General features: G+C 39.6%; 1 protein-coding gene across 1 annotated transcript; it reads left to right on the top strand.

The window, feature by feature from the left end:
- Window positions 1-481: 481 nt before the first annotated feature.
- On the top strand, window positions 482-12,284 carry gucy1a1 (guanylate cyclase 1 soluble subunit alpha 1). Its single transcript, XM_049571656.1, has 8 exons — window positions 482-997; window positions 1,247-1,314; window positions 2,288-2,376; window positions 2,470-3,185; window positions 5,718-6,203; window positions 8,645-8,788; window positions 10,544-10,698; window positions 10,987-12,284. The coding sequence occupies exons 1-8, from the start codon at window positions 728-730 to the stop codon at window positions 11,123-11,125; spliced, it is 2,067 nt and encodes a 688-aa protein (XP_049427613.1). The 5' UTR covers window positions 482-727; the 3' UTR covers window positions 11,126-12,284.
- The last annotated feature ends 1,903 nt before the right edge of the window (window positions 12,285-14,187 follow it).

The raw sequence follows: 14,187 nt of genomic DNA, 5'->3' as shown, positions 1-14,187 counted from the left end.
GCATTAAAACAAAAGCAGGGCAAACAAAAGCACACAATGTTAAAACATGTGTGAAAGTAGCCTGTATGTTCATTCACAGCTGCTATCACTGTGTTGTAATAAAATCAATTGTGCCTGACATAATGGGGACAGTCAGACATATAGGGGGCACCTAAAATAAAATCAAATAAAAATGTTAAAGTATTAGTATTCTGTAGGAGCAATGGGAAAATCAACATCATCATGAGATCTACAAACACACCATTGGGCACCACAGGCACGTGCACTCGCAGTCCTTGTGAATATACCAGAAATGTGAATATTCGCGTATGGAAGAACCAGTCTATATGATGGGACCCAGTCCATAGGCTTGTTTGTATAAAAAAAAGTCCCCTGCATGCGAGGAGTCGCCTGGAAATAATTTCTCATTGCTGATAGGTTGCTGAGCTACACCAGCCCCACTTGCGCATGGATTGGCCTACTGCTCTTTTTTCCCCAGTTTCTCATTGGCTTTTGGTAATGATAGTTGCCTGCCATCATTTGCCCGTGCAGTTTTCAATGAATATTGTATGTGGTCTCTGGCTCTGGTGCTGATCATTTGAATCAGCGGGTCGCGAGGAGGAAGGTATCCTGGATGAGCGCACCAGATGATGGAATTTCTCCCAGAGACAGCAGCTGCTCGACCAGGACTGTCTGCCTCGGAAATTAGATAAGAAGAGCAGAGCCAGGAGATCATACAGCGGGGAAGATGTTCTGCGCGAAGCTGAAGGAGCTGAAGATATCAGGAGAGTGTCCATTCTCCAGCAGCAGCAGCAGCAGCAGCAGCAGCGGCGGCAGCGCCAAAAATAATGAGCTCGGAGACTTTGAGGAGCGCTCAACTGACGCCGCGGATTTATTGCCTATTTCTAAGGACGTGCACGGAAAAATAGGTGAGGATATACCTCAGCAGAAGACAAGCAGAGCCAAAGTTAACCTGCATACACTTGGGGAGAGCATCCGCAAATTGGCATGTCCCGAGGTGAGTCAAAAATACATTTATTAATATTCAAATCATGCAACTACCACAGTGTATTTTGCAGATATTTATGAAAAAAACACTGCAGTTGTCTCGTCGCGTGTCTGCCTTAACGCACAGACACCATGACCACTTGAGATTAAAACATGGTAACCCTGTTTTTTTTATTTATTTATCTGTGGGCGCTCCTGTAATTAAAGCTGCTGTTTAGCAGACGATGACCTTTAACTCGCTGAACACTTTGTCATACAGTTTCAAAGGCTGCACACTGCCCTCCAACGAATGATGCGACTATCAGATCAAACCAGAGACTCGGAAAGGTAACACGTGTGTTTTTTTAACTACAGCTGCCACCAATAACAAGTACACTACTCCTGCTAGACTGCTACAATCATCACTGCTGCTGCTGCAAATTATAGGCCTGTACTGAAGTGCCACAGCATGTATTCCAAATGATATGATGCTGAGATATTACAGCCTCATTTGGCCCTCTGTTTACCTCAATCTCTCAAAATGTATACTAGACTGATAGAAATGATGGTAACAAAAATAAGGTGTGACACAGGCTGCTGAGAAATCCCTGACGATGCTGATGAAAAATACATTTTTATAGCAAATGGCAAACCATTTCCCAAAAATGTCAAACAGTCACTGGTTGCATGTGAGAATTTGCAAGCTTTTTTGGTCATATATGACAATAAGGTAATGTGATTTGGGCTGTTGGTCAAACAAACAATTGGAAGACACTGAAAGACTTGTGCTTTCGGAAATTAAAAAATTTCTGTTTGTTTCACCCCTTGGTAATACAATGAGTCAAATAATCAAGAAAATGTTTGACAGATTAACTGAAAATCAAGATTATAGGTAGTTGCAATTCTAGTCTGATGTTGGGCAATATGCAGAAAATCAAACATCACAATATTGTATTTTTGCAATGATATTGTAGGGTTGACTACTGGTGCTTTAAAAAGTATTTACACAATGAGATTTTTGATAAATAATCATCACCAGTGTGGATGTAATGGCTAAGTGGGCAACGGCAAATAATAGAACAGCTAGAACAGTCTGATAAGTTCAGAAAATTACATCACTTTACTGTAATGCATCCTTTAAAACCAGGGAAAGACAACGCTAACGATATTACAATGTCCAAAAACTAAGATGACATCTAGTCTCACAACAAGATATCAGTATAATATTGATATATTGCCATGCTTGGTCTAAGGTATTGAACCAAAGATGTGGTCCACTGAGTGGTTTATGTGTCTGACTTTTATATTTGTCATCTCACAGTCCAATAACTTGCTGCACAGACTATCAGAGTTGCAGTGATGACGCGGAGCACTTAGTGGAAATGATGAACATGTACTCAGCCAAAACAGGTAATGCCACATCTGAAGCATTTATACATTTATACTTTGAAATTCTGGGTGTTCTGGGTGAGTATTCTTCACCTGTTTCCCTTTTTCCGACAGCAATCCAGATGGAAGTGTTGAGAGTTGCTCTTGGCGAGGAGCTCTTCAACATGTGTTACGAGGAGGACGGACACATTTTGAGGGTAGTGGGGGGAGCTCTCCATGATTTCCTCAACAGCTTCAATGTCTTGTTGAAACAGAGCAGCACGCCGCCCAACCCGGACAGAGAGGATTGTGTAAACGAACCTTCGGTGCTCTGCTTAGACAAGGATGTGGGTCTGCTTACTGTCTATTTCTTCAACCCCCGCCTGACCACTGAGCTCTTCTTCCCTGGAGTCATTAAAGCTGCTGCCCGCCTGCTGTATCACACCACTGTGGATGTGTTGATGGACCCCCCCGGTGCTAAAGACAGCATCTTGCAGTCCAGCCCGCAGCCCAGTCTTCTGTACACAGTTGTAGTCAAGGATGCTAAAAGCCTGAGCCCCAGTCCGCTGCGGGCTACCTCAGCTGGGACCCTTCCTACCTCTCTGTTCTCTACCATCTTCCCTTTCCATCTGATCCTGGACCAAGACTTGGTTCTAGTGCAAATAGGACATGGGCTCAGGAAGAGACTGTTCAGGAAGGATGGACTCAGGCGGTCTGCTACCTTCCAAGAACACTTCTCTATTGTCTCTCCCCAGATCAAATGTACCTTTCAAGGTATCCTGACCATGCTAAACACACAGTTTATCATTCGGATCAAGCATGGAGTCTCCATCGCAGACAACACAGGGAAGGTATGTGGGCCTATCTGGGAGATACGACTTGAAAAATGACATCACTGACTACTGAGGCAATAAAGGTCTTCCAGTCATTGTCTTGATAGTAAGATAGAGGGGAAAAATCATGTTATTTATAAGCAGTTGAGCTTATTAGTGTTGTACTTGGGTGCACTTGGCCTGAGGTAGAGATCAACATTATACCCCCAACGGAGATCAGAAGCAAATGTCAAACCATTTTATCCATCAAAGGCACAGCCATGCTTGTGCTATTTATGCGGGGGTGCACAGCAATTGGTCGCCATCACAAGGAAAAAAAAAGTATCAGCGAGTACACATGGCAGTGGTGTTATAACATTCAATCAGAGGTGCTTCCACTTACTATAACACCAGTCTCTCAATGGTAGCTTTGCTGTTAGTAGCTACAGAGTCCAGTTAAAACAAGTAAAAATCAGCAAGTGTCTCAGTCTTTACCATCTGGGTATCATGATGTATCACTTCTACAAATTTCAAAATACTCCTGTAGCTGTATTTTTACCTTTAGCTATTGTTTTTTTGCAGCTCATGACTCTGTGAGCCTGTGATAAGAAAACCAAGTGATAAAAGTCAAAATTGTTTGATCTTTAGCAGTTGAGGTGGTGGCGTCAGAATAATAAGGAAATGCATGTAGAAGGGCAGGAAGTATGTGCCTCAAAATAGAGTCTTTGGTTTTAATATTAAATCATTTAATATCTCCAGCTTTTACATGAGAAATTACAAGGTTTTTCTTTACTCATGTATTATTTCCACGTAACCTAATACAACAGTTCGTATGATGTCTAACGAATTAGTGCCCAACGTATTTGCCGCCCTACCTGTTAGGTGTCGGAAAATAATCATTGTTGGGTTTTGTCATGTTACGTAGGTAAGGTTTAGGAAAAGAAATATGGTGATGACGTACACTAAAATAACTTAAAGTTTTCTTGGTTTCAACGGGGACACAAACACCAGTCTCCTGGGGGAAAGTCCTGTGATTGTCCACCACCCAACCTGCCTCCTTAGGCAGACCTTCACTCTTTATACTTCTCCCTTCTTTACTCCCATCAGCACATTTTTTTATATGACTGCAGCCTTCGTGATGACGTGGGTTATGCCCTCCTGAGACCTAAACTTTTATTTGGTATGCTTATTTATTTTCGCCAAGGTATTTGGGATCAGGAGGAGCCAATAAGCATAAAAAAGTAAACATTTTCAAAGAAAATTAAGTCCCAATGTCCTCAAGTGAGACTATAATAAAGTCCCAATGTCTTCAAATGAGTAATGAGCTTGATAGTGTTGTTAAAATTGGTCAGATATGTTGCCATACTGAACTACAAACATTATTAATCATAAGAAACAAGTTTCAACCATATAATGTGATCAGGTTTTGGACCTTGTCCACTTTTGTGTCAGGATCAGTTGCAGACTGTCTTGGCAGAGACGGCTGCCATCTTGTTTTTACATGGATTAGTGTATTGTGGTCTTACTACCACTAGATGGCATAAAGAAAGTGTCCACGAACGAGGACAACAGGTCTATGTTAAGCAAAACGGAGTATAAGGTCAAGTAAATAAAAACCCAAAATGTAATGTCCTCATATGAGGACACAGGGTCTCAGGAGGATACATGAATTCTGGTGCACTGAGAACAGCCTGATTATTATCATTTAAGTCAGTATTTCTCTTTTGTGTGTTAACATTTGCTGTGATGATGGACTATATTTAACATGATAGCCAGATGGATTATTAGCATGCTAATACTTCTAGCTTTGCTTTAGTCACAAAGCACAGTTGATGCTGATGGGGATGTTGTCAGTTTTGAAGGTATTAATTCATAAATCAAAGCACTGGACAAATTAAACTTTGGCCTTATAGTGGCGCTTAGTTAAAGGTCAGTTAATAAAGACGAATACCTGAACCAAATTTCATGGCAATCCATCCAAGAGTTGGTGAGACATTTCACTTTGAACTCCAAATGTCAACCTCATGGCAAAATTTTATGGCAGTCCTTTCAATAGTTGTTGAGTTATTTTGACAGTGACTAGAAAAATGTGCTTGGATTAGATGTGTGTTTTTTTTGTCTGCTACACTAGAACATAAATAATCCTTTCAGTGTTGTTTATTGTTGTGGCTGACAGACAGCTGCATACAGCTGCGCTCTTATAAATACCACACAGATGACAAGTTTGCTTTTCTTTATGTCAAATGTTTAATTGTTTACATTTATCTTAATGGAGTGTATTTATGTACACACTGTATATTTACGAGTGCACAGATGCCACTGAGGAGGAAAAACATTACTTTTTTCTTGTTTTACTGTGGGAAATTTACGCTTATAATAATAAGAACTAATACTACTACTAAGAGACGTTTGCTCCGGGATGTAGCCAAGACAGTAATCCTAATTAATCTTTTAAAAACCAAAGTCATGGAGCTACAAGGACAGTTAGGCCCAATATTTACATGAAACTAACAAAGTTTATCCAATTCCACAAAAATGAACATCTCTGTTCATCTTATTCTTTTGTTTCAGCTCATGGACCTTAAAGGTCAGATGATCTACGTTTCAGAGTCCAATGCCATCTTGTTCTTGGGCTCACCATGTGTGGACAAGCTGGAGGAGCTGACAGGCCGCGGCCTCTACCTGTCAGACATCCCTATACATAATGCACTGCGTGATGTAGTGCTGGTTGGCGAACAGGCCAAAGCCCAGGACGGTTTGAAGAAGCGACTGGGAAAGGCCAAGGCAGCCTTGGAGCACGCTCACCAGGCACTGGAGGAGGAGAAGAAGAAGACAGTGGATCTTCTTTTCTCCATCTTCCCCGGCACTGTGGCGCAGCAGCTGTGGCAGGGCCAAACGGTGCAGGCCAAGAAGTTTGACCGGGTTACAATGCTCTTCTCTGACATTGTGGGTTTTACGGCTGTTTGCTCACGCTGTACCCCGATGCAAGTGATAACCATGCTCAGTGAGTTGTACACCAGGTTTGACCACCAGTGTGGAGAGCTTGATGTTTATAAGGTAGGTTAATGAAGGAATATCACATAGCAGGGAGTGCTGTTCGACTAAATATCAGCACAGCTGTGATTCAGTCATAGGCCAAAGATAATCACAGTCATACTGATGTCTAGTACAACAGCACGACCTTAGGTGTGATATAGCATTTATACAACAGTTCCACAAGTATCATTTATACAGAATGTGAATGTACATCACACCATGCAGGACAGGGCTGCCATCTTGTGAGGTACATGCTCTGTTATCTCTATTTCCACTATGTATGCACTCAGTCCAAAAACGAGATAGTTTACAAGGTTTGGGTATGTAAGTGGAGGTAGCACATTAGCAGGATTGCCAACTTTGGTCAGACGGCCTGAGCGACATTTTACCTTGTGACATAATATCTGCTTGTGCATGCGTGGTCATGACCATACGTGGACACGGTGGCACGTTTTTTGTTTTTTTTTTACCTTAAAAGAGTTAATATGCACATGTGGCAAACAGAAGAGATATCTATAGGCCTAAGCCCCACATATGTCCATAGACACTCAATAGTTGTTTTACGGCACAGATCAAGGTAAATTTCATCAGTCTGATGGTAGTATTGATCATCTGCTTAAAAAATCCAGTAATATGTCCGGTTGTGACAAAAAGAAAGATTTCAAGGGGGGTTCTGGGGGTTCTCCCCCGAGAAAATTTTGAAAATTCACGCGGTGAAATCCTATTTTAATGCAATTTCATACAGAAATAGATACATTCAAGGACTTTCAATGACCTGTGTACATTTATGCATTTCTTTTCTTAAAGAAATTCAGCAGACTCATCTAACAAAAAGTTTTTTTCATCATAAGTGTGTTTTAGTTATTCTCACAAGATGGCGCCCCTTTCCAAAAAATTTAACACTGCGTGATGTCAATCTTACATTCTGTATTCATTTAGAGTAATTAGCAACATCAGATTTGGATTTGTTTGTTTATTTAAAAGATTTATTTGGCTCTGCCAGCACAAATAGCTGTGTAAATGGACTGGAAATAGACTGTTGCCAAGCAACACAAACATTCCTGCACACTGACTTGTTACATAGTGTATGCTAGGTCTATACGTCATCATAGGCTAGCTACTTTATATGATCCTGCAGTTGTTTTACGACACTGAAATTGAACTTACACCCTTGTAAATAGAATTTTATGCTAGATGTTTTTTGCTCAAATTAATTCACAGTCATTTTTCATCAAAATTTTTAAGAACTCTGGAGCCGGAATATTTAAAGAAATCAAAACATTTCAGATTTTATTCATTCATCAAACAGTTTGATTATATTTCCTGTAAATTTGACCCCCAGTGCTGCTGGAACGCTGATGAGTACAATATGTAGTTGTGGTGGAGAATGATAAGCCTTTTTTGTGGCGGTCAAATCTTTTGATATTCTGATATCTAACTTAAGAAATCACCCTAAAACTCCTCTGATTTAGAAAAGCATTATAAAGCACATGACCTCAGTGTCCTCAATGGTACAGTAGCTATGGCCCTGTATGTACAGTAGCTCCCTAAAACCACATAAAACTGCCTTTAATTTTTCTAATGTAACTGTGGCTGCTGATGACACTGGAAAAAAATAAATGTATGTCTAAATGTTAAGAATTTATAATCTACAGTAGTTTACAGATAAAAAAAAACAGGTGCACTTTTCTGTCTTTTGACAAATAAATATTTTAATACATCAGGTACTCCCATAGGGTGCATGGACTCAAATAATTTGCCTTCACATGATGAATTTTTTTAAGTAAAATAATACACCATTCCTTCACAGCTTCAAAAGACAGACTGAGACTATAGCTCAACCAGCTACACAAGTGTCTGCCAAAGGCTGCTAATCTACGGGGAGGTTGGATAATGTAATCAAAGTGTCATGGAAGCATAACAGAGAGAGCAGCATGTTTGACAAATATCTCGTAAAACGCTAGGAAGTCAGAGGTTCCTTCAGGACCCTGTTTCCACTCCACATGTATGAGCCTAAAAATAGTTTCACTTTGTCTCTGCCACATAGCCGCTGAGTGCTCTCCGGTCCAGATTTACTCGTTCAAAGAAGAAGAAAGAAAAAACCTTGTGGACTTGTGTATAATATGACCAGGGATCAAGTACTATTACAATTTAAGTTTTATTACTCCTCAGTTTTCTGCCCTTTGTCTTCTGGGGCAAGATGGAGAGCACAAGTCAGACTGTGAAGAGATTTTGATGAATAGCCACTTCACATTTGCCATTTTGCTCAAGGTTTATTGTCAAAGAACATCTGAAGTAGATTTTTAATAAAGTTGAAACTTTCGGGTTAAATGACTAGAGCTCTGTGTAGATTCCCTGATAAGGAAGAAAGGGAGGAGGCTGCACACACAGATGTTGCAGTCCTGTCCTCTGTCTCAGTTGCCAGGCTAGAAATCATTTTAATAATCCTCTACTGTATTCAGGTGGAGACCATTGGTGATGCGTACTGCGTAGCTGGTGGATTACACAAGGAGAGCGAGACTCACGCTGTCCAAATTGCACTCATGGCCTTAAAGATGATGGAGCTTTCAGACGAAGTTATGACGCCCACCGGAGAACCAATACAGGTGAGGGTCAAGTATTGATTCTTTCATTCAACTGGATGATGCAACTTCCTATTAATAATCTTCACTATCTACATAAGGCTGGCTCCAAACAGAGTAAATTCCCATAGATTCTCATGTTAAAATGCCCAACTTTATAGCCTAATTCAAAAAAATGGCATGGGTCTCTCTAATGTCAACATTTCCGACAACTGTATGTTCTTTTTTTTTTTTTTTTTTTTTTTTTTTTAAATTTTTATAACTTGCCAGTTTACATTTTATCAAAGCCCAAAGTTATGCATATTTTAAGTGCGGGGCTGCTTGGGTAATAGGCTGTGAGGTGTTGCCATGAACTGTGAGTTAGATCCATCCCTTGCTCCTCCTCTCGTCCAAATATGGTCACTCCAGTCTCCAAAAAACCAAGATGGCGATGGCCAAAATGCTGACCTTGAGGCTTCAAATGATAGTCCACAAACCAATGGGTGATGTCATGTATGCTATGCCCATTATTTATACAGTCTATGTTAAAACATTACTCCATAGCGCTACTAGAGGTCACCTTGAAAAGGCATTAACTTATTTGGCTCCTTCAAGATGAACCGCACCGTGCCGCTGGGAAAGTTGAAAGATCAGGCATCAGCAGTGAATGGCATTGACAAAAATCTGCAGTGAAGTCGGACAGTTTCCAGCAAAGATGCTCTATTTCTAGCAACCTTCAAAGAATTTACAAGAAGTCACAGAAATATTTTCCTGTTAGATCCATCTGCAGGCTACCTGCTGTTTGCAGACCGCATATTATTATTATCATCAACCACACAAGTTATGTTTACAGATTAAACAATATGAGACTAATAGCGTACAATCTATTATTAAATATTTAATTTAAACAGAGTTTGAATTTCTACAAACTGTGGTGTTTTTGGTTGAAACTAAGAACCAGTCAGCTCTTTGGTCTAGGCAACAGGAAAGCATTTCCCAACATGCCCTGGTTCTTGTAGTCAGTGGAGAGCAACTGCAGCACCTGGCTCTAAAAACTGCCTCTTGAGCTTGAGGTTTATGCCCACGTGTGCATGACGTCAGAGCAAGCGGGGATGAAGTCGGACACAAATCTGACTGTAATGCATTGTGTGCTAATTTGGTGCAGGTCTGGTTCATCCCAAACTAGCCTATTTATTCGGGACTATTTTCAGTCACTGAATTTGTTCCCTAGCGAGTACTGTAGTTATACAACGTATCCTCATTCAACAGTTTGTACGATATCTAACCAATTAGTGCTCCACAAATGATGTTTCGTAGTTAAGGTATAGTTATGTAGTTCATGCAAATTTGCGCCCATTAAGTTTTGGCGAGTTAAGTTATTTTGGGTAAGTTTAGAAAAAGTTCCATGGTTGGGTGTTTTTAGGTTTAGGCAAGTAAAGTTACATAGGTTAGGTTCAGGAAGAGAAACTTGGTGACGACAGTGACAGTGACACAATAACTGAACGTTGACTTGGACTCACACGGTCCCTAACACTGAATATCCTTGGGGAAAGTCCTGTGTTTGTTTGACCTATCCACCACCCCACCTCTCCTTAAGCAGACTTCCGCTCTGTATACTACTTCCTTCTTTTCTCCATTCAGCATATTGGTCACATTATTGCAGCCTTGTTGATTACGTGGGTTGTAAAAGGATTCTAGTGCATTACTGTTCACAGATATATGTACGAGCAGTGCATGAAAACAGCCTGATAAAAGACGAGCAGGAGCCCGAATCATGTTGAATGTTGTGTTTTTCCTCAGATGCGTATCGGCCTCCACACTGGCTCAGTACTGGCTGGTGTTGTTGGGGTGAAAATGCCACGCTACTGCCTTTTCGGGAACAATGTCACACTGGCCAACAAGTTTGAATCCTGCAGCCAACCTGGAAAAATCAACATTAGCCCTACAACCCACAGGTGAAGTAACACAGCCAATCCAGGTTGCAAATTATAATTTTTTTCCCATTAGAATTACAATACTAACTTGTAAGTCCGTTCTAAAACATTTTGCTTAGTAAGTAAATTTCAGATGTTAGTACCGTATGACATTTGTTTCCTGAACTGGTTGTGGAGGAGAAAAAGACAAACTTAAGTGCTCTAGACAGGAAACTTAACTTTTAGAGGAGCACTGTGTTTCCTCTTGTGTCAAATAATTTGCCACATTGTTTTTAGATTCATGTTTTATTTGTGCGCTCTTTGTCCCAGATTGCTGAAGGATCGGCCAGAGTTTGTCTTTGTTCCCAGGAGCAGACAGGAGCTTCCGGCCAACTTCCCAGAAGACATCCCTGGTGTTTGTTACTTTTTGGAGGCGTCCTTCAAAACTTCAAAACTGACTCTGAAATGAAGTCGAGCTGCTGCAGAGCCCAAAAAAACATTAGATATGACAGAATATAAACGTATCCAGTGAACACAGTGCGAACACCTTGTGTATTTTGGTTCGGGTTGTTTAGATATTGATGATATTGTCAGTCAACTCTTGCAGCTGCTTAATAACAGACATGTCAGTTTGATGTCAAACATGAGTCTTGTTTCTGTACAATTTTCCATTTGTACAGTTGTAGCACAGAGAAAAACTCACTTCCTTCATTTTTCTTCCAGAATGAGTCATCTCTGCAAATTATTATGATATAAAAAGTAGCTTTCTTGACTGTTTTGTTCATTTTAATACCTAAGGAGGTACAAAATACATAAAACATGTGCTAAATGTGGCCAAAAAGGGCATACTGTTTTTTAAAAAGTAGCTGCTTCTGGTTTGATGTAAGGAGTTAAATATGTCATCTGCATAACATGATTCAGAAATACATTTTGGATGTTGATCCTCAATGTGATGTTGCTAAACAGATTTGAAGATTATGTTCTGTAAATATGTGACTGGTCCATTCACATCTGTTCAAACTACCTGCTAAAAGCACCTTTGCCTATTGGTACGACAGAAGAAATGAAGACTGAAACAGAATTAGCTTTGTGCGTCTCAGTGGGAGATTTCAAAACAAAATTTGGAAGAGTTATTCAAATATTTAGGAGACATCCTGCCTTTTTAATCTTTAGATTCACTCCTCTAATCAATTTAAGTGATGCAGAGCAGATTCAGGTGCCTTATAGGAAAATATACCTGCAGGATCACAGATATTTCACATTATTTTTACCTGCTTTTTTTTCCCTTTAGATATGGTTCAATATGAATTTACGTGTCAGTAATTTCTTCCAGAGGTTTGTGGTTCCAGCTCAGTAAATGTTTGTAATGACATGTAACTTAGACTTCCATTTATGAGACATAAAGCATTTCAAGATTGCATTTTCCAAACATAAGTAATATACATGTATTTTTTACTTTTTTCCCACTGTACACATTTATACTATATTTATTACATTTGGTTCATAGCACTCCTTTCCTATATGGTGGGAATACAACACAACAAGAATACAATGATTGTTCTACTCTCCCTCATAATGATGTGCTTTAATCATTATTGTAATGTAGTCAATGCGCAATAAATATTGACATCAACATGCTCATGTGACTCTATATATATTATATATAGTATAATATATTCTGTGATATAAAGCAAGTTGTCCACCAATCGGACGATCAGCGGTTCGGTCCCTGGCTCCTACAGTTTGCATGTCGTAGTATCCTTGGGCAAGATACTGAACCCCAAATTGCTCCCAATGGCTCTTCCATTACATCTGCTATTGGTTACTGAGTAGCAGGTAGCATCCTGTATGGTAGCCTCGTCCACCAGTGTGTGAATGGGTGAATGTGACATGTAGTTTAAAAACACTTTGAGTGGTCAGAAGACTAGAAAGGCTCCATACAAGTGCAGTCCATTTACCATTATGATTTGATGTGAAATAGTGGAAACTAACTAAGTACATTCATACAAGTATATGTGCTTATATGTGTAGGCCAGTTGCTATTTTCAGGTACTTGCACATTACTATGGCACAGTGATACTCAACTTGTGGCCCGTGGGCCAGACAGGGTGCCAGGTAGTCTCTATATACAGACTCTACATTCAGTGAATGTAGAGTCTGTAGGCAAACCCCGGAGATCTTGCCTCCGGAAGAAGAGTGGAAAAGCCCTGGTTTCCGGTTGTAGGCTGTTTGTAGTCCGCGTGATATTGACCAATCATGTTTGAGCCGGCTGCAGTTGTTGCCAGGTTAAACGGTCTGTGCGGTGAACTAACGAGGCGGAACATAATAGGCGTCACTGCAAACTCTGAATCCATCTCAATGGTTCAGCATATTTACTTATATATAAACGGAAGTTGGAAATGGAAATTTGCCTCCTCCGCCCAAATCAAACCGGAATGCCAAAAAATCGGGGGTCTGTCCCCAGAGGCTGTATTGCCGTCTGCCGTAAGTCAGACGCCAAATACAGCCGATGGGTTCTGAGAATGGGTGCCAGGTGGCCCACCAAACATTTCCGAAAGTCCGAATGAAAATGAATTGTTTGATTTCTTTGTACTTTTAATGTAAGTAAGGTATCAGAGTAAATTTTAAAAAGCATCAAAATGAGCTTGTTTATAAAAAAAAATGCCAGGGAAAGACCCCCATAAGCAAGTTGAGTATCCCTGAACAAGATATTTTTTTAGTCTACCAATTATCTGTCAGCTTTAATTAGAGATTTTACAGAAAAAACAACATATGACCAGCTCATAAAACATATAAAGTTGTTAGATGTAGCTTGACTTGCTACAACATTAAACTGCTATATAGATGTTAAAGCATCAGTAATAGCAATGCAATTATAAAATAGGCTGTTGGCCATGTATGTTTTTTTTTTTACTTTACTAATTATCTGTCAGCTGTGGTTAGCAATTTTACAGAAAAAAAAACAACAAAACAAAACATAAAAAATAAATGGATGAAAAAACCAACATAGTACCAGCTATTTATAAAAGGTATGGTGTATTTGTGGTCATTCAACAACTCATAAAGCAAATAAAGTTGTTAGATTTTGCTCCCTTTTGACTTGCAAAAACATTAAACTGCTATTTAGATGTTAAAGCATCAATAATAGCAATACAATAAAAAAACAGCCCTATGGCTATGTATTTTAGCCTAATGTTCCCTTCTGAAATGAGTCTTTATGCATAATGAATAGGCCCACTTAGGTCTAGGTACATCAGGTGAGTTTAACACCTTTACTTTATGTTACATTATGTCATACATCTACTTCACTACATTTTAAAACAGAACATTTTTTACTCTACTGATTATGTCAGCTGTAGCAAGAGATTTTACAAAAAAAACAAAAACGTCACCAGCTCATCATGTAGGCTTTAGTGTATTTTTTAGTAATTAAACAACTCTTAAAGCATATAGAGTTGTTTGACTTCTCTCCCTTTTGACTTACCACAACATTAAATTGCTATTTAGACATTAAGGCATCAATAATAGGAA

Source organism: Epinephelus fuscoguttatus, linkage group LG3, assembly GCF_011397635.1.
Source record: "Epinephelus fuscoguttatus linkage group LG3, E.fuscoguttatus.final_Chr_v1".
NCBI lineage: Eukaryota > Metazoa > Chordata > Actinopteri > Perciformes > Serranidae > Epinephelus > Epinephelus fuscoguttatus.
The sequence above is the reverse complement of the archived record's forward strand: the minus strand, read 5'-3'. Positions and strand labels throughout refer to the sequence as shown.

Coding starts and splice junctions, on each gene's coding strand:
- gucy1a1 (XM_049571656.1), top strand. CDS start 728: ATGTTCTGCGCGAAGCTGAAGGAGCTGAAGATATCAGGAGAGTGTCCA. Junction 2,377..2,469: donor CATGTACTCAGCCAAAACAG/GTAATGCCACAT, acceptor TTTTTCCGACAG/CAATCCAGATGGAAGTGTTG. Junction 3,186..5,717: donor TCGCAGACAACACAGGGAAG/GTATGTGGGCCT, acceptor CTTTTGTTTCAG/CTCATGGACCTTAAAGGTCA.